General features: G+C 38.5%; 1 protein-coding gene across 5 annotated transcripts in view; it reads left to right on the top strand.

The window, feature by feature from the left end:
• kalrna (kalirin RhoGEF kinase a) overlaps nucleotides 1–20,375 on the top strand; it is a 362,661-nt gene that overhangs the window by 166,486 nt on the left and 175,800 nt on the right. For all 5 annotated transcript variants that reach the window (XM_089133002.1, XM_089132999.1, XM_089133001.1 and 2 more), the window contains exon 10: nucleotides 6,048–6,170. In XM_089133002.1, the coding sequence (XP_088989128.1) occupies nucleotides 6,048–6,170 (123 nt within the window). The remainder of the gene's footprint in view (nucleotides 1–6,047; nucleotides 6,171–20,375) is intronic.

The following is a 20,375-nucleotide window of genomic DNA, read 5'->3' as shown; positions in this document are numbered from 1 at the left end:
TATATATATATAAACAATACAACTTATATATATATATATATATATATAAGTTGACTGATTGGTCAATATGTCAACTAGAAAACTGTATTGACCAATCAGCATCCATGACCACCATTATCAGTTTTATTAAATGTTTTTTTATATATATATATATATATATATATATATATATATATATATATATATAAAATTATAAAACCCCATCTATTAACAATGTAGATGACCCAGAAACCGATGGGCTAATTCAAGAAAGGAATGTGATTTTTATGGAACTGATCTTTCATTTTCATAGAACCATAGATATAATAATTGGTTAATTTAACAGGTGGTGGAATATTAATATGATTTGTTGATTTATCATGAAAATAATGTAATTTACCTCTTGCATTAGATGAGAGTTTACAGTTGATCTGACTTACTGATTTGTTAAAGCATCACGCACAGATTTTCTGATATGTATGAAACTCAATCTCTGATTGGTGGAGATTTCACCCTCCAAACACTGATCAGGTGGAGGCAATAAAAAATGCTAAAGTCTTTAAGCACAAACATACGGCTCTGATAAACTTGGATCATTGATTTGAATGAGATATCAACATACTGAATGTTTTCTGGGAGACAGATTGTTATTATTACCCATATTTGGTGATGTTAGTTTGCCTCACCCTGAAATGTTTGCAATTCTTGAGTAATGGAGGGTGAGATGTGGCCAAATGTCTTCAAGTGTGTAGTTAAATACAGGTAATGAGTAGGTTGAGTTATTTAGATTAAATGAACAGACCTCCCACACTCATACACATACTTGTTGAAGTCATATTTGTGTTCATTACAATTTGCAGTTACAAGGAATACTTCACCTAAAAATGAGAATATGTATCCTGAAAATGTTATTTTTGAAGCTTGACAGCACCTATGCCAATTCACTGTCAACATTCTGTTGAAACATCTCTTTTTTTTTACACATAAGAGAAATGCTAATTTCTGTGTGAGCTGTTTATTTAAGAATAGAACTATGCCTGTCTAGATTCAACATACTCTTCCCTAGAGTTTTTTTTTTATATGAGCTGTCCCATAAGTCAGTGGCAGTCTGTGGCAGTCAGACACCCTTTTTGATAAGAACCAAGGGGTTCTGTTATCTTTGCTTATTTATTTTTTTCTGAACTTAGTAATGAATTGATTGTGGTCACCAGTGAGTCATGGGGTTATCAGCAGAGTGCACAAGTGGTTTTGACTCGGTTACTTGGGAAACCCTGATAACCAGAGTAAACGAGGGTTGTGAGTCATGCAGGGGAGACTGGGGGAGGTGTGAGAGACAGCCATGCTTTATACACATGCGTTATACTGTTCTGTACCAGTCTGACATAAAATATCTAAGTGTCTCTGTTTTTTTTTTACACAAATATTTTAGTTTTCATGTCTGAATGAAATCATGTCATGTCTTTTTCTTTGTCTGGTAAAGGTCAAAATGGTCCCTTGACTTTTAGACCATTGTGTTTGTAAAATGTCACTGTAAAACAAAATATCTGAAAACAAGAACATGAACAAAATTAAAAGCCAACAAGTGCCATGGTGGAGCCTTGTTGGAAGACTGATTTTGAGCCGGTGGAAATGGAGACCCAGGAGGCGCCAAAGACCCGGAAGACCCATGTCGACACCACTAGTCTGGAGTGCCACGGCTAAGCCGTAGGTGGGCATGGCCGAGGTGGAGATGTTGTGTTGGCAGACAAGTGCAAATATAGTAGGAATGAGGACAATGGTGGAATCGGAGGGAAGGAGGAGCCCGGCAGAGCCAGGGAGGTGTAGGTTTGAGGAGGAGCTAACGACTCGGAAGTTGACAATGGACCAAGGTGGAGCCAGAGGGACAAGGAGCAGCTGACGACTCTGAAGTTGACAATTGACCAAGGTGGAGCCAGAGGGACAAGGAGCAGCTGACGACTCTGAAGTTGACAATTGACCAAGGTGGAGCCAGAGGGACAAGGAGCAGCAGACGACTCTGAAGTTGACAATTGACCAAGGTGGAGCCAGAGGGACGAGGAGCAGCTGACGACTCTGAAGTTGACAATGGACCAAGGTGGAGCCAGAGGGACAAGGAGCAGCTGACAACTCTGAAGTTGACGATGGACCAAGGTGGAGCCAGAGGGACAAGGAGCAGCTGACAACTCGGAAGTTGACGATGGACCAAGGTGGAGCCAGAGGGACGAGGAGCAGCTGACAACTCTGAAGTTGACGATGGACCAAGGTGGAGCCAGAGGGACAAGGAGCAGCTGACAACTCGGAAGTTGACGATGGACCAAGGTGGAGCCAGAGGGACAAGGAGCAGCTGACAACTCGGAAGTTGACGATGGACCAAGGTGGAGCCAGAGGGACAAGGAGCAGCTGACAACTCGGAAGTTGACGATGGACCAAGGTGGAGCTAGAGGGACCAGGAACAGCTGACAACTCTGAAGTTGACAATTGACCAAGGTGGAGCCAGAGGGACGAGGAGCAGCTGACAACTCGGAGGTTGACGATGGACCAAGGTGGAGCCAGAGGGACAAGGAGCAGCTGACAACTCGGAAGTTGACGATGGACCAAGGTGGAGCCAGAGGGACGAGGAGCAGCTGACAACTCTGAAGTTGACGATGGACCAAGGTGGAGCCAGAGGGACAAGGAGCAGCTGACAACTCGGAAGTTGACGATGGACCAAGGTGGAGCCAGAGGGACAAGGAGCAGCTGACAACTCGGAAGTTGACGATGGACCAAGGTGGAGCCAGAGGGACAAGGAGCAGCTGACAACTCGGAAGTTGACGATGGACCAAGGTGGAGCTAGAGGGACCAGGAACAGCTGACAACTCTGAAGTTGACAATTGACCAAGGTGGAGCCAGAGGGACGAGGAGCAGCTGACAACTCGGAGGTTGACAATGGACCAAGGTGGAGCCAGAGGGACGAGGAGCAGCTGACAACTCGGAAGTTGACGATGTACCAAGGTGGAGCCAGAGGGACGAGGAGCAGCTGACGACTCGGAAGTTGAGGATGGACCAAGGTGGAGCCAGAGGGACCAGGAGCAGCTGACAACTCGGAAGTTGACGATGGACCAAGGTGGAGCCAGAGGGACGAGGAGCAGCTGACGACTCGGAAGTTGAGGATGGACCATGGTGGAGCCAGAGGGACCAGGAGCAGCTGACAACTCGGAAGTTGACGATGGACCAAGGTGGAGCCAGAGGGACAAGGAGCAGCTGATGCCTCGGAAGTTGACAATTGACCAAGGTGGAGCCAGAGGGACGAGGAGCAGCTGACGACTTGGAAGTTGACAATGGACCAAAGCGGAGACAGAGGGACGAGGATCAGCTGACAACTCGGAAGTTGACGATGGACCAAGGTGGAGCCAGAGGGACGAAGAGCAGCTGACGACTCTGAAGTTGACAATGAACCAAGGTGGAGCCAGAGGGACGAGGAGCAGCTGACGACTCGGAAGTTGACGATGGACCAAGGTGGAGCCAGAGGGACGAGGAGCAGCTGCAACTCGAAAGATGACGATGGACCAAGGTGGAGCCAGTGGGAGCCAGAGGGACGAGGGAGCCCTGTGTTGCCTGATAAATTACATACCATAGTGGAGCAGATGGATAGTTGTGCCAAGATGGAGCCTATGAGTCGGAGGGGCGATGTGGAACCTGGGGTTTGAAGGTTTGAGGTGGATCTGATGGGATCCACTGGCCAAGGCGATTGGGAAGCCTCAGACAGAGACTGCTGAGCAGCTGAAGTTAGACCACAGAGATGAGGCTCAGGTACTGGATGGCTTTGGCAGAGAAGGAGGGAGAGGGATGCTGGATGGACTTGGCGCTGGGCAGAGGCAATGGGGGACAACTTGGTACTGAATGACTAAAGAGATTTAGTGCTGGGAGACGAAGACATGGTGGGATGAAGAGATGGCGATGACTTGGAACTAGGCTTCACCAACGATGACTGAGATAGCTTGAAACTTGGGCTTATCCAGCAATGACTGAGATGAATAGGAACTTATCTTACCAGCGATGATTTGGAACTGGGCTCTACCAGCGATGACTGGGACGACATGGAAGTGTATGGGACCAGTGGAGACTGTAGAGCAGCAAATTCCTCTGAGATTACTTGGTTCTGGGTTCAACAAGAGATGACTTGGAACTGTGCATTTTCAGCGATGATTGAGATAACTTGGTACTGGGCTCCAGCGATGACAAAGAGGACTTGGAACTGGCCATTACCAGTGAGACTGAGATGACTTGGAATTGGCTTAACAAGCAGAGATGTAGATAACTGGATGGGACCAGTAGAGACTATAGACCAGCAGACTCCTCTTCATCCAATTCATCCAACACCAATTCCGTCGAGCTCCAGCTTACTTTACACACCTCTGCCAGGGGAGTGTAGGTGGGGCTCCAATTCATCTCATCAAACTCGAATTTTTATGGCCTCCATGACAGACACTGTTGCTGACTCACACACCTGTCCAGACTCTGCTGTGGGCTCAGGCTCTGAGACTAAAATAGCCTCTGGTGAACGCTCAGGCTCTGGATTCATGGCGGGCTCCGGCTTTGAGTCTGTGATGGGCACTGGCTGTTTCACTGCGGGCATGGCTGACAGTGGGCTGGCGTGGGGCTGGCGATGTCCTCAGCAGTGAGGTAAAATGTGAGTCACACTGAACCAGCACCCACTGCAGATACTCTGCGAAGCTTCTTCTAGGACCATCTACGGGCCGGCATATGCCTTTGAATTTTCATCGAGGCCAGTGTTATAGAATAAACATAGAGAGTGGTTGGGGTTGTGGGTAAGGCATGACGAGAGAGATGAGTGATGCTGAATGACTAATTATGATAATATTTATTAAACAGAGAGAGTGAAAACACTACACACATAAAATATTAACATTAAATGTTAACGTGGAAACCAAAAATGAGAAAAATGAAGGCTTAAATACACAGAGGGAATGATCAACAGAACTTGGCATTTTAAGCCAATTTTTTTTCTAAGATTTATCCTTTTCATAACCTTGGATATCCTTATTTGTCACCGACCCCTAAAGCAGGAGAAATTGTAATAGCAGTTCTGACTGTTTACGAAACACTCAGTCTGCTCACTTTATTATGTCTTTCCCTTGATTATTTCTTGTACTTGATTATTATCACAAGCTTGATTTGCTCAGGTTCTTTATGTAAACAGTCATTACAAAGCATAATCAATAGTTATGAACACACACATAACAGATTTTTTTAGTCAAACATCTTGCGAGTCACAATGACTGATAGTCAAACCAAAATGCCTAATTGTTATTGAACTATGAGTTGATTTATTTGGCCAAACAGGTGTTTGGATTGAATGGATGCAACGTGTGCCATCTGTGTACTCCAGATTGTGAGCTGCCATATCTTCTGATTGACTCATCACGCAGGACTATATTTATCTCGTCAGCCTCTGTTAATGTGCGTGTGAAAGAAGGAAGCTGTTTTTAGAACATGAAGTGGACACATTAATCATTGTAGCAGAAACAAGAACTCATTGATGCAATTATCTGCATGTTTGATTATCATTGTATCACTTGCAAACACGCAAGTGTATCAGAAGAACCACATCTACCACGACTGTAACCAGAAAAGGTGGTCAGATGCTTGGTGTTTGTTTCAAAATTAAATCAATTAAACCACAGATTATGTATCGGTTTAGTATTTTCAGGCTACATTTTCTTCTCTTAAAAAAAAAATCAGTGTTTAGTTCAGCATTTCTGGATTTCTAGTGTTTGATTGTGTTGCCTAAGTCAGTCATGTCGCTGGGGGAATGTTATTTGCAACACAGTGTCCCTAGGGATGATGAAAAAGAGTCTTTGGATCACAACCGATGCTGATTGATCACTCTTCCTTCATATGCCTATTAGAGTTTGCGAGCAGTCACTGGCACTGATGTGTGTGTTATAACTGGCTTTCCATATGTAACATCAATTGAATGGACTAAGGAAAACAGAAGCTTGCTTGACAGACTCTCTTTCAGTGTTGTGATTTTGTCAGTGCACTTAATGGAATGTGTTTGTGTGTTGCAGGTGATTGACTGGATAGAGAACCACGGGGAGGCTTTCCTCAGTAAACACACAGGTGTGGGCAAATCCCTGCACAGAGCCAGAGCCCTCCAGAAACGCCATGATGACTTTGAGGAGGTGGCACAGGTGAGTCAACTGCTGCATTCAGTCAGATTAATACAAAACCATCAGACTAATCCACATCAATCTTATTTAAGCCACTTCTTTTCAGATCGAATCATTCAGTTATATCCATCAAAAACAGCCAATTAAAAAGTGTCTCGGACAATATGTGTTATATCAGGTCTTAGTGCATAGCAGCATATCCAATAAACAAGTTAAAAAGGGGCTTCATTAACATTTATAGTCATTTTTCAGGCTAAATTGAGGGTTTTCATGTGCCGGTGTGATGCAACATTAATAATACCCTTGCACCGACAGAATTTTTCATTTTAGTATAAAGATTGGATGACTTCAGCTTATTCTAGTCCAGTGGTTCAAACTGGGGTGTGTGAGGTAAGAGAGGGTACACAGAAAAAATGCAGAGTTTTGCCGTTCGCTTACTTCTACCCCACCTTAAACTAACATTAAAAGGGATTGTGTATTTCTAACAGGCAAAATGTCACCTCTAGTTTAAAAACAGGAAAATGATAGTGACATAAAATTACATGCAGTATGACATGGGCGTAGAATACTTACAGTGCGTATAATATAGAAGTCATTACATTTGTGACTTTCCAGGAAATCCCTTAAATGGACAAAGGCATCCAGCTAAAGCTGAAATATTTCGACTGATGAAACGTGAAGACAATAAACACACGATAATACGATTTTTTTTTTCTTTATTCTGTGGTAAAAAAAAAAAAAAATCCACAAATACTTAAAGGATTAGTTGACTTTTGAAAAAACTTTTGCTGATAATTTACTCACCCCCATGTCATCCAAGATGTCCATGTCTTTCTTTCCTCAGTCGAAAAGAAATTTAGGTTTTTGATGAAAACATTCCAGGATTTTTCTCCATATAATGGACTTCAATGGGAACCGGATGGTTCAAGGTCCAAAATATAGTGTTAATAACAGTTTCAGATGCAGCTTCAAATGTCTTTAAACGACACCAGACGATGAATAAGGGTCTTATCATGCGAAACGATCGGTTATTTCAAAACTTATTCCAAAAATGTAACTTTTCTAAGGACAAATGCTAGCCTTGCTATATTCTCTGAGGCGCGTTTGTAACGTCACGTAATACGTAATTACGTTAAAAAGGTCACGGGCGACGTAGCCAGAAGTACAGAATCAAAATCGTCCGACATCGTTGTTTTTCCTTTTAATTCCTTTTTTTGTAAACGGCGTTTGAGCTAGTTTGCACGTTCGACCTATGCGTTCAACTTGTAAACACTGACTCTGTACTTTCGGCTACGTCGCCCGTGACCTTTTGAACGTAATTACGTATTACGTGACGTTGCAAACGCGCCTCACAGAATAGAGCAAGGCTAGCATTTGTCCTTAGAAAAGTTACATTTTTGGAATAAGTTTTTGAAATAACCGATCGTTTCGCATGATAAGACCCTTATTCATCGTCTGATATCGTTTAAAGACATTTGAAGCTGCATCTGAAACAGTTATTAACTGTTTTTTGGACCTTGAACCATCCGGTTCCCATTGAAGTCCATTATATGGAGAAAAATCCTGGAATGTTTTCATCAAAAACCTAAATTTCTTTTCGACTGAGGAAAGAAAGACATGGACATCTTGGATGACATGGGGGTGAGTAAATTATCAGCAAAAGTTTTTTCAAAAGTGAACTAATCCTTTAATGCACAAGGGTTTGTAGTAAATAAACCAATCATAAAGTTGTCATAAGGAAAATAAAGAAAACAAATATCATAGAATACTAATTTGTTGTTTGTTTTATTTTAGCAAATTTGCTAAGTAAAAGCAAAAGATTGAAAAATAAATTAAATAAAAAAAAAACTATCAACTAGACAAAGGTCAGAAAAAATTACACTCTGACATTTGAAATGATCCCTACACCCCAATCAGCTTGCATACTAGTTTGCTGACTTAACAAATCATGCTGCATAACTGTCGTTCTCGACAACATACCGCTGTAGAAGTGTGGGTTTCACAATTAATGGCATTAAATTAACAGAGGTTTAGATGTTCAAAGTTTGAAGTCACCATTATGGTGATCAGTGTATGCTTTAGTTGGGAGTCCACATTTCAAAATTATTTTAAAAAAGGAAGAAAAAAAAAAGGTTAATTATCTCAAACCAAAACCTCTTTCTAAGATTCACGAACCTTGCAAACCTTTGAAAATGTCCTCATTGTACTAACATGAGTTTGTTTCCATGTGACCTGATATAAAATAAAACATCCAGAACTTGCAGTTGCTCTTGCCATTGTGTGTGCAAGCTCTAAATGGCCAGTGGCTATGCTGTACTATTCTGAGACTGTAAAAATCGACTTTTCACAATGTTTTAATGCCGAGCACTGTTGACAGTCATGGCTTGTTAGAGCAAAAACTCAGACTAACATGGAAGAAATGTGATTTATCGGTTATCATGGTGAGCCTAGTTTGGTCCCAGTCCAACAGTACAATTAGAATCAGGCGCTGACACATGTTGGACTGAGACTTGTGTGTCCCACTAGCACACAACTGCTGTGTGTGTCTTCCTGCCATGCAAACAAAAACCATTCTATCAGGAGCTTTTCCCATACGGCACAAATCTCAAACAGACCCCACTAACCACAAGGAGACAATCCTCTGGATAATTACAGGAAGATGTTTTTGGTGTCTGTCCCTTTTAGAAACATTTAATCAAATGATATAATAAAGATGTCAACATATGCAGTGGTGGTAGCACAGCAAACACAAACGCTTCAGAGAACGGGCTAATGGAAATGTTTCCAGGCCTCTGGAGCTCCATCAAATGAGCTTCACAGATGGTTTCCTTTACTGTATGGGCAATGAGTTCAGATATGCTCATAAAGCAATTTCCAAATGCCCCAAGTGTTGTAATGCATCCTAAATATTCATAATTAGTAATTTGAGGTTAAAAGAAATGTGTGAAAATTCACAGTCAATTTGTATTGTTTTAAACTCATCCCAGGAGAGAGCTGTGTGGTATTGGTCTCTATTTTTGGTATCAGCATATGTGTCTTTTCAGGCTGTTGTTTCTATATCGCACATAAAGCAAAAGTCAAATAAACATGATTGAATGTTGATATTATTGGAAAACTGCCACATTGGATGTGCCTCGCTCACACTGTATTATTGTAAAAACAAAGGACTGAACTACTGTATAGTATACGTTGATATTCTCCTTATTAATGGCTATTACAGCAATATAATGGAATGCAGGCACAATATATTAGGCATTCTTTTGTATATTTTTATATTAGTCAACCTTTGTAGAAGTAAAAACAGCCACAATACAGTGTTTAATGATTGTTTTACGCCTCTCGCTAAACCAGTTTTGCCACTGTAACATTAAGGGACAGATTTTTGTAAACAGGGTAAATTAGCACAATCCCATAAAAGCACAGTTGGGAGTGGAATCTATCGATGACGTGCACATTAAAGAACACAGACACAGCCGGATAACCGACGCAATCTACCAAGAGCAGCGCAAAGCTTTTTTTGGGCAGTAAATAATGGTTCAAATAACGAGTGCAAACCTTAGTAGATCAGTTTGCATGAGTCAATTAAATACTCTCCTCCCATTCATTTTGTGTCTGAAAGGGAAACTCCATGAAAACCCTGTCCACCCTTACCAAAATAAAGTACACTTCAAGTTTATTTAACTAAGTAAACTTAAGTAACATTCAAGTATTTTTCCTAAGTATACTGTACATACTAAGTATACTAAGATCATAGTACTAGTAGCATACTTGTAAGTGTACTAATTTAATACTTCTTGGGACCACTTTTTAGTATATAAAAGTATACTTTTAAGTATACTTAAAGTGTAAGAGTGGTAAACTTTGAGTTCACAACTAGTTTACTTCAAAGTTTTATTTTGTACTGCAGTTATACTACAAGTGAACTTATAGATATACTTCTAGTTTACTGGTTATATACTTCTAGCCTGGATTTTTAGTTTATGAAAGTACACTTTTAAGTATACTACTCAGTAAACTACTAGTTTAATCGTTTTTATACTATAAGTGTACTTGTAAATTTTCTTTCAGTGAACTTAACATACTTATAGTTAAATATTTATATATTATTTTTGTACTAATAGGTTACTACTTACATATTATACTTGAAATATACCTTTTACTGTACTTTATGTACACTTGATGTTAACTCACTCTACCAGTGGACTACAAATATAAATATTCACAAGACAAACTCAGTCAAAATCAAAAAGTCATTTACTTTATAAATCAAAGTTTTCAAACAAATATTGTTTTGGATGCCCAGTTCAAACAAAGGACAACACAGTACGAACACATACATAACTACCCACAAACAGGTTTTACTTCTTTAGTTTCTGCATTTAAAGTATACTACTAAGTTTCCAATTAGCTTATAGTATTTATGCTTGAAATAAACCATTAACTGTACTTTAAGCATGCAGACTTGATGTTAACTTGCATGTTAACTTGCATGTGAAAATTATTTAATAAGGTTAAAAGAGTAAACACAAGTACAAGCCAAGTACACTTAAACTTTCAGTATTCAGAAAGAATACTTTTCTTTAGTATATCTTGATCAAATGATTAAGTACAAGTATACTTAGACTTTTCTGTATACTTGTCAGTATAAGCCGAGTATACTTAAGTATAATTTTGTTAAGTATATATCTGAAAAGTATATTGAAAGTAGACTGAAAGCACACTCTCTTATTTTTAGTTTTAAACAAGTATTCTAATAGCACACTTGAATAAACGTATTTTTCGTAACACCTTTTCAGCACTTATTTTTCACTGGGTGTCTTTAGTAAATCCTGACAGTAGTTTTTTAACACCAAAAGAGGGTTTGCTGGTGCAAGTTGTAAGTAAATCTAGCTCTAAGACTTCTATGTAAATTATGTTTGACATAACTCTGTGGGAACATTTGGGTTCCCAAAGTCAAAATCACATTCATATTTTACAGGGTGACATTGATTTTTAGCCATTCATGACAGATTTATGAGCTCTGACATAAAGTGGGGATGTACAACCCGATCTCACGGGAATTCGTACGAATTTTACGAGGTGGCTAATTCGTAACAATTCATACGACCTCAGTCGTACAAATTAGTACGATTTTTGCTAAATCGTACATATTTTACGAATTGGCCAATTCGTATGAATTCGTACGAATGACCTACCCCTGACCCCGCCCCTAAACATAACCGTCACGTGGGTTTAGACAAATCGTATGAATTCGTACGAGTGAGGTCGTACGAATTCGTACGAATTAGCCACTTTTTAATCACTCGTACGAATTCGTACGAATTGGTCGTGAGATAGGGTAGGGATGTATTGTATACTGTTCAAAAGTTTTGGGTCAGTATTTTTTTCTTTTAAGAAATTAATACTTTTATTCAGCTATGCATTAAATTGATCCAATGTGACAGTGAAGAATTATATAATTTAATGTATAATAATATAATGTTACAAAAGTTATCTGTTTTAAATAATAGCTGCTCTTTTAAACTGTCAATTCATCAAAGAATCCTGAAAAAATAGTTTTCACATCAGCTCTCCTGTCCTCATGCTGAGACAAATCAGGAGTGAGATGCATTGTTGTGTGAACATGATGGCATTGTCGTTCTAGACTAAATGTGAGCCAGCATTTACTCTTTTGCACAAAGACAGATTCAGTATTTCTCAAAATATGATAAAAAAAAAAAAAACTGTCAAATATTGCTAAAGTAAGAGTGTTGAACTTTCTTCTCCTGCGTCATTTCACCTTTGGTGTGAAAATGGCCTTTAAATTAGCCAAAAACAGAACTTTTTTTTTGTTTTGTTTTTTTCCCCATAAAAAGCCCAGACCTACGGAGGCGTATTGCATTCACTTGAAGAAAAAAAAATCTACTCTGTTTTTCTGTTTTTCTGAATTAATGAGTTAATTTTTCATGGATTTTTTTTTTTTTGCTTTGTTTTTCTGAATTAACGAGTTCATTTTTCATGGAATTTTTTTTTTTGCTCTGTTTTTCTGAATTAACGAGTTAATTCAGAAAAAAACAGAGCAAAAACTTTTTTTCTCACGAAAAAAATAACTCATTAATTCAGAAAAACAGAGAAAAAAATATTTTCTCATGAAAAATTAACTCATTAATTCAGAAAAACAGAGAAAAAAAATTCTCATGAAAAATTAACTCATTAACTCAGAAAAACAGAGCAAAAAAAATTCTCATGAAAAATTAACTCGTTAATTCAGAAAAACAGAGCAAAAAAAAAATTTTCTCATGAAAAATTAACTCATTAATTCAGAAAAACAGAGAAAAAAATGTTTTTCTCATGAAAAATTAACTCATTAATTCAGAAAAACAGAGTAGATTTTTTTTCTTCAAGTCAATGCAATACGCCTCCGTACAGACCAGCCCAGGTGAGAAAAAGTAATGCAAAAGTAATGTAACATAGAACTTTGCATAGAAAGTACCTCAGTAATTCAATTAGGCCCTAGTTCCTTTTATTGGGAGTAACGCAATATTGTAATTGTAAAAGTTAAATGTTTCTTGAGCATCAAATGATTTCTGAAGGATTATGTAATACTGAAGACTGGAGTAATTCAGGAATAAGTCACATGTATTAAAATGGAAGTTATTTTAAATTTCAATAATATTTTGTATTATTACTGTTTTACTGTATTTTGAAACAAATAAATGCAGCCTTGGTGGGCATAAGAGACATATTAAAAAAAATCTTCGAACTGTAGTGAATGCTTATATAGAAGCCGCTAGTGAAATTGGAAGTCATGTTGGAAAAAAATGGCATGACTGATTTTTTTTTGAGCCAGTAAGCAAACCACCTAGCAATGCCTTAGCAATCACCCACAACACCTCAGCATGACAATGAGTATTGTAGGGCTAAGTGGCTTTTACACTTTCCTTAGAAAAAGTTCAAATCAAATTCAAATTGCTACTAAATGCTGTCGTGTACAAACTAGACACATTTGAATTAAATTAACACTATTTGTCATCTTAAATAGGAACAAGTCTTGCTTCACTGATATTTGTTAAACAAAGTGATGTTAAATACATTGCGCAGTATTAATCTGACAGCACAAAGACCAGACAAAGATCACTGTACACTAAACCCTGCCTCTATCCACATAATTCCCCTGAGATGAATAATCCATAATAGTCCGGATGACAGATCAAGAGTCTCAGTGTCATGAGAAGGGCCCGAGACAATCTGACTCCGTCTAAATAAGCGTAAGGGATTTGTTTTGGCTCAGCCATTATTGGTATTCACATGCAGGTTTTGTTATTCTGACATCTGCTTATCAGACACATGATGTCCGAGAACAGACTGATGGAGATGAAGAGATGAGACACAAACACCTCTAGACAATTTCGGGCCACATTCTAATGAAGTGATGGATTCATGTGTCATTTGTCTTATGTATGTGTGTGTGTATGATCAAATCAGGAATGCAGGATATATGATGGATTTTTAGTGCTGCTAACCCGAAACATATCCCTAATGAATTTTAAAGGAGCAATATATCACTCAGTATGGAGAAAACAGTCAGCTAGTTCTCATGCGTTCTACTGTAATAACGTTAGACACGTTTATGGATTACTTTATGTACAGAAATCGAAGAAAATAAACAGAATTCACTTCATCAATTAAAGAAGTCACAGAAAGGAGATATGGGTTTGTACCATAATATTAAGCTAAGATCCTGATCACAAAGTGCATGTTAACATTTTTTATTTGAAGAAACGCTATAAATCCATTTCAATAGTTTTCAGGAAAGCTACATTTTTTACCTAGACCCACACATTTTGTGAATATTCAAATTATCCTGTTTAAATGTTTTATTGGTTCAGTCTGAACATTTTGAACAATAATTATTATATCAAACAACAATATTATTAATGATAATTTAAAAGTTAATTTTATTTTTTTCCAAAACGCTATAAATCCATCCATTTTTTTGTATCATTTTTTAGTAAAGTCATTTTTAGTAAAGTGTCAAACCTCAAACAAATAGTACCAATTTCAACATATGCATGAAAAAAACAAATTACTAAAAATGATCAATTTATGATAACGATATTCAAAAAAGGGATGGGCACCCCTCCAGCACATGCACACACACACAGGCTACATAACATGTGAGCAAAGCGGAGCAGCATGACGCTTAAATATAAGTAAAAAAAAAACAAAAAACAAAATAAACATAGGCTACGTTTCACATTTGTGTTTAATAATATTACATTACTTATTTTTATTATTTTATCTATGTTGAGTAGGCTATGAAAAGGGAACCGCATGAGATGAGTAAGATAGGATCAAAATTCAAAAGCTGCCCAATATCGGAAAATATTTGGAGTGCGTCAGACATGATTTTGACCACTTATTGAGTTTTGTTTTGTAGAAAGCTTGTAAATTTCGTTTCATATAAATTGTATCTTCATTTTAATAAATGTTTCATCGACAAATTGACTGGATTAATACATTAGAAGTAAATATCAGACAATATAATCAGGACACAGAGGCGCGCAGGTGAACCGGAGCGCGTCTCATATATGAACCGAAACACCGCGACGCTTGCCTCACACAGGCCTGAGAACGAGGCTACAGAAAGCTTTAAATGTCTACTTTTAAACAAAACAATTAAAAACTAAAATAAATTGGCAACTCTCTGCGTATGTAGGCTAATTCGAAGTATGCGTTTCTCTCTATGCACGTATACTGCGAAGATGGCGAGTAAGCATCATCAACTTTATCTTTGTTGCTGACACTGACAGAAAACACTAGTTATTAATAAACAATTCAAATGTTTCATGCATAATCATTACTTTTGCCGGTTCTTTGTGGCAAGCGTTATGCATACGTTGAGATGCGGAATATAGGCAATTAAAAACGCTCATATTCTCTCCCATTTAATTAAATCAATATATGTGATTACTGATAATACAAATGGCTTAAACGATCTACTACTAGTTGACTAGAAAACTAGGACTCATTTTGAGGAATGAATGAACATAATAAACCTCTGTTCAGAGTGCCGCTGTGCTGGATTGTGTAGAACGCTCATTGAATTTGAGGATTTATAGCGTTTAGGCTAAAAACAGGGCTGGCGCTTATCGTGGTTTGGAAAGAAACTGTATCTTGCAGTACATTTTAAACAAGGAAATATAGCGATTCGGCATGAAACGTTGATGGAGCAGTGAAAGGGTTCTGTCCACAGCAGAATGACACGACAAACTCATTTTTTTTTTAAAAAACGCCGTTTATCGCGTTTTGGAAAAGAGCTCTTCATTTGTATCTTAACAAAACATCTGTTAGACTGTCACGGATTCAACCAACGCTTTCAGTACCAGGAGAGGTTATTTGATTGCAAATATACATTAAAAACAGTAATAATGTGCAATATGATTATAATTTAAAATAACTGTTTTCTGTTTGAAAATATTAAGTCTAAGACATTTCTGTGATGCAAAGCTGAAATTTCCACACAATTTATCCCATCTTCCAGTCTAAGATGTTAATTTAACTATAATATATCAAAATAGTCATAAATTGTAATATTATTTCAAATGATCACTGTGTTATTATTACTATTTGTGATCAAATAAATGCAACCTTATTGATCACAAGAGACTTTTTGACACTCCACTGTCTAATCATCTAAGTGACATTATTAATGATCTGTTTTGCAGTCAAAACAAAGACAAAAAAATCAATTTGAATAAAAAATGTCAAGCCTTTCAATCAAATCAAATGTCAAGTTTGGAGAGTTGGGTTAAACTAACAGGTTGCTGAGCACGCTCTATTTGACCACTGATCAGCCATAATCCCTAGCACTTGAATTATTTGTGTTTTTTGTTTAAAGCATGGGGACTTGCATCTATTTGGTATTTAAAAAAAGTTATGTTCTGTTTCAAGTCACTATTATGCCTGGTACACTCTGCACGATTTTTTCCCAGACAAACACCCAACATTGTAGCATCCGTTTTGACTGGAAATTACACCGGCAACGACCAACAGCCAATGAGAGAGCAAGGTACAGGACAAAGAAACGTTCAGGGGGAGGAGTCATAGATAAAGCATCAATAAGCATGACTTCTGCAAGCAAGCATTTTCTCCTTCAAATACATCTTTGTTTTTTAGTTTTTGTTTTTCACTGCAAATCGGCGCACAGAGAAGTTGTATCGTAAGCTTCTCCCTTGCATCTTTTTATCAAGAAGAAATACAGTCTTAAAGGGGTGGTATAATGTCCTTTTCACAAGATGTAAATATGTTCCCAGAGTCTATATGTGAAGTTTTAGCTCTAAATACCACACAGATATTTTTACATAGCATGTTAAAATTGTCACATTTTGAGGGTGAGCGAAAACGCTCAGTTTTTGTGTGTCCCTTTAAATGCAAATGAGCTGCTGCTCTCATCCCAGGGGGTGGAGCTACAACAGCTTGTTTTAAAATGTTTAACGTTTTATGTTCAAACCAAAGTCAGACAATGATGGAGAGACTCAAGAAGAAGTGACAACATGTAGACATTTCTGAATGGTTAGTTTATGTAGCTTTTGTGTTGTTATCTTCTAGTCATTGATTAGCATATTCTGGGGGCGGGGTTTATGTAAATCTTAGGGTAGCTGATGTCACTAACATGGGAGCAATGTTGTGTAGTCTCTCCCAGCCATTTGTTGTAGTCCTTTAAAACCGATTTCTTTAAAAGAAAGTATCTCCCTTTGCTTTGAACTTTGAGCGTTGTAACTTTGCAGATGTTGTTTATGCTCAAAAAGCAACATAATACACTAAATAAAGTTAGTAAAGTTAAATCATAATCAACCACCCCTTAAAACGATAACTCTCGCCTCGTGTATGATCTGACATTATTTCCTGTGATGCGTTTCCCATGTGTCTCTCCATGTTGTCATTCATGTTGTCTCTCCTGCACACATTCACACCTCTCCGGTTGGGATATGCCTCTAATTTTTATTCTTTTGTCTTTATTATAATTACTGACGACGATCTATTCACACTGCATTAATCCTTCATATCTTTAATCAAACTTATCTTCTTTAGTCTTTGGATTAGTCGGGAATCAGGATGCCTTTGTCCAAATAAGAGATATCCTAGAATACAATATGTTTTATGACTTTATGAGTCTTACTTGTGGTCTTTCTGCACGAGGGCGCCCTCTGGCATCCAGTATGAATGAAACAGTCATTACATGAGAGTGTTTAGTGCTCCATAATGCTCACATTGCATCATTTTGGGTAAAAATCGAGTCAATATTTCTCCAAATATGCAGTATGCACACTTTTTACTTACAATTTTATTTTAAAGATATCGACTCTTGACAGAGATTAGATTACTGTCACTGTAAGTTTTCTCAGCTTCTGATTTTCTAAAGTGCTTTTGTTTAAGAACTCCTACTAATAAGAAAACAGGCCCTGGTGTGTTTATTAATAATGTCTCCTAGATTGTTAAGACAAATGGCTGAGCTGCTTATAGATGGAAAAGATGAAAATAGTAAAATAAAGATTCTTCCCTTAATAGCTCATTGTTACTCTCGTGTAAAAACGTACATAATGTGACAGCTGGACTGCTGTGTGTTTTGGTGTTCACCACTGCTTCCTGTCGCAGGGCTTTGTAATGTCCTAACTGTGTGTTTAATGAAGGATTGAAGCCCTCTGGAGCTGTAAATGTGTTCTTGTTCTCCAGTCACAGCAGGTGAACACACACGTAATTATCTCATGTTAATTATCCGACCTCTCGTTAAAGCATCTTACCTTATGCCTGACAGTGAGGAACAGTGTGGACTGGGGTGAAAATGCTCATGTCTCAGCAGCCAGCGGGCCACTATTCCTCTATTGTTGGCTATGTTGGGGCCACAAGGTGATAATCCGTGATTACTGCTGATTCTGATGGGGTTCGTGCTGAGTGTAACAGGGTGATGTGTGCCAGGCTGGGATAACCGGCTGCATTCGTTCTACAGATGGATATGCAATTTTACATGCGAGAAAACTGTTTTATCACCATTAGAGTAATTAATCAATCATTTAGTTGATTGCCTTTTGAGGTAGCTTGTGCAGTGTGCGCTTTCCTTTCTGTTGGGATATTGTCTATTTATTCCTTATTTTTTATGCCAAAAGGATTTAACCAGGACATACTACACTCACCTAAAGGATTATTAGGAACACCTGTTCAAGTTCTCATTGATGCAATTATCTAATCAACCAATCACATGGCAGTTGCTTCAATGCATTTAGGGGTGTGATCCTGGTCAAGACAATCTCCTGAACTCCAAACTGAATGTCAGAATGGGAAAGAAAGGTGATTTAAGCAATTTTGAGCGTGGCATGGTTGTTGGTGCCAGACGGGCCGGTCTGAGTATTTCACAATCTGCTCAGTTACTGGAATTTTCACACACAACAATTTCTAGGGTTTACAAAGAATGGTGTGAAAAGGGAAAAGCATCCAGTATGCGGCAGTCCTGTGGGCGAAAATGCCTTCAGAGGAGAATGGGCCGACTGATTCAAGCTGATAGAAGAGCAACTTTGACTGAAATAACCACTCGTTACAACCGAGGTATTCAGCAAAGCATTTGTGAAGCCACAACATGCACAACCTTGAGGCGGATGGGCCACAACAGCAGAAGACCCCTCCGGGTACCACTCATTTCAACTAAAAATAGGAAAAAGAGGCTACAATTTGCAAGAGCTCACCAATATTGGACAGTTGAAGACTGGAAAAATGTTGCCTGGTCTGATGAGTCTGGATTTCTGTTGAGACATTCAGATGGTAGAGTCAGAATTTGGCGTAAACAGAATGAGAACATGGATCCATCATGCCTTGTTACCACTGTGCAGGCTGGTGGTGGTGGTGTAATGGTGTATTTTCTTGGCACACTTTAGGCCCCTTAGTGCCAATTGGACATCGTTGAAATGCTACGGCCTACCTGAGCATTGTTTCTGACCATGTCCATCCCTTTATGGCCACCATGCCCCCATCCTCTGATGGCTACTTCCAGCAGGATAATGCTCCATGTCACAAAGCTCGAATCATTTCAAATTGGTTCATTGAACATGACAATGAGTTCACTGTCCTAAAATGGCCCCCACAGTCACCAGATCTCATCCAAATAGAGCATCTTTGGGATGTGGTGGAACAAGAGCTTTGTGCCCTGGATGTGCCAATATGGGCCAACATTTCTAAAGAATGCTTTCAGCACCTTGTTGAATCAATGCCACATAGAATTAAGACAGTTCTGAAGGCGAAAGGGGGCCAAACAGACTAGTATGATTAGTATGTTATTAGACTATTTCATGGTCCCAACTTTGTTCCTGCACAAAGCAAGGTCCATAAAGACATGGATGAGTGAGATTGGTGTGGAGGAACTTGAATGGCCTGCAGTTCTTTTCTCAACCTGATAGAAAACCTTTGGGGTGAATTAGAGTGGAGACTGCGAGCCAGACCTTCTCCCTGACCTCACAAATGCGGTTTTAGAAGAATGGTCAAAATTCCCATAAACACATTCCAAAACCCTGAAAAGGGTTTATAGCTGCAAAGGGTGGGCCAACTCCATATTAAACCCTACAGGTAAAGAATGTGATGTCGTCAAAGTTCATATGCATGTAAAGGCAGACGTCCCTAAACTTTTGGCAATATTGTGTATTTGTGTATGAATTAGTTGGTCGGTTGCAGTTACAATCCCCAAATTATGTGTATCCAGATAAAACCGGAAGTGGGTTTTGGCCGGAAGTTCATAAAATTATGCAAACAAGAAACTGTACTTCTAACCACAGGTCCAGAATCATCGTTCCAACCACACAACTTTGCGATGCTGTTTGCGTTTGTCTTGAACTGTGCTGATAACGACGGAATACTAGTTGACTAATAATGCTTTCGTGAAACACACCCCATGATGATGACCCTAACTTTGCAAAATTTACAATGTAATTGAACAGAATTGAATCAACAATGAACTGGGGCTGGGTATTGAGACAAATTTCACAATTCGATTCGATTTCGATTCACAAGCTTGCAATTCGATTCAATTTCGATTACGATTCGATTCAATATCGATTATTTTGGATATCAGTTACAATAAATGGCCATTTTTCTCAAGGGAATCAAATCTCTTAACTAATGCTATAAACTATGGGAGTCTAGTTGTAGCCTACTAGGCTTCATTAGCCTAATATGAAGGTAATAATGAACTGTTTTGTAGCT

This window comes from Pimephales promelas, chromosome 7 (genome assembly GCF_988280905.1).
Source record: "Pimephales promelas chromosome 7, fPimPro1.hap1.1, whole genome shotgun sequence".
NCBI classification, from domain to species: Eukaryota; Metazoa; Chordata; class Actinopteri; order Cypriniformes; family Leuciscidae; genus Pimephales; species Pimephales promelas.
The sequence above is the reverse complement of the archived record's forward strand: the minus strand, read 5'-3'. Positions and strand labels throughout refer to the sequence as shown.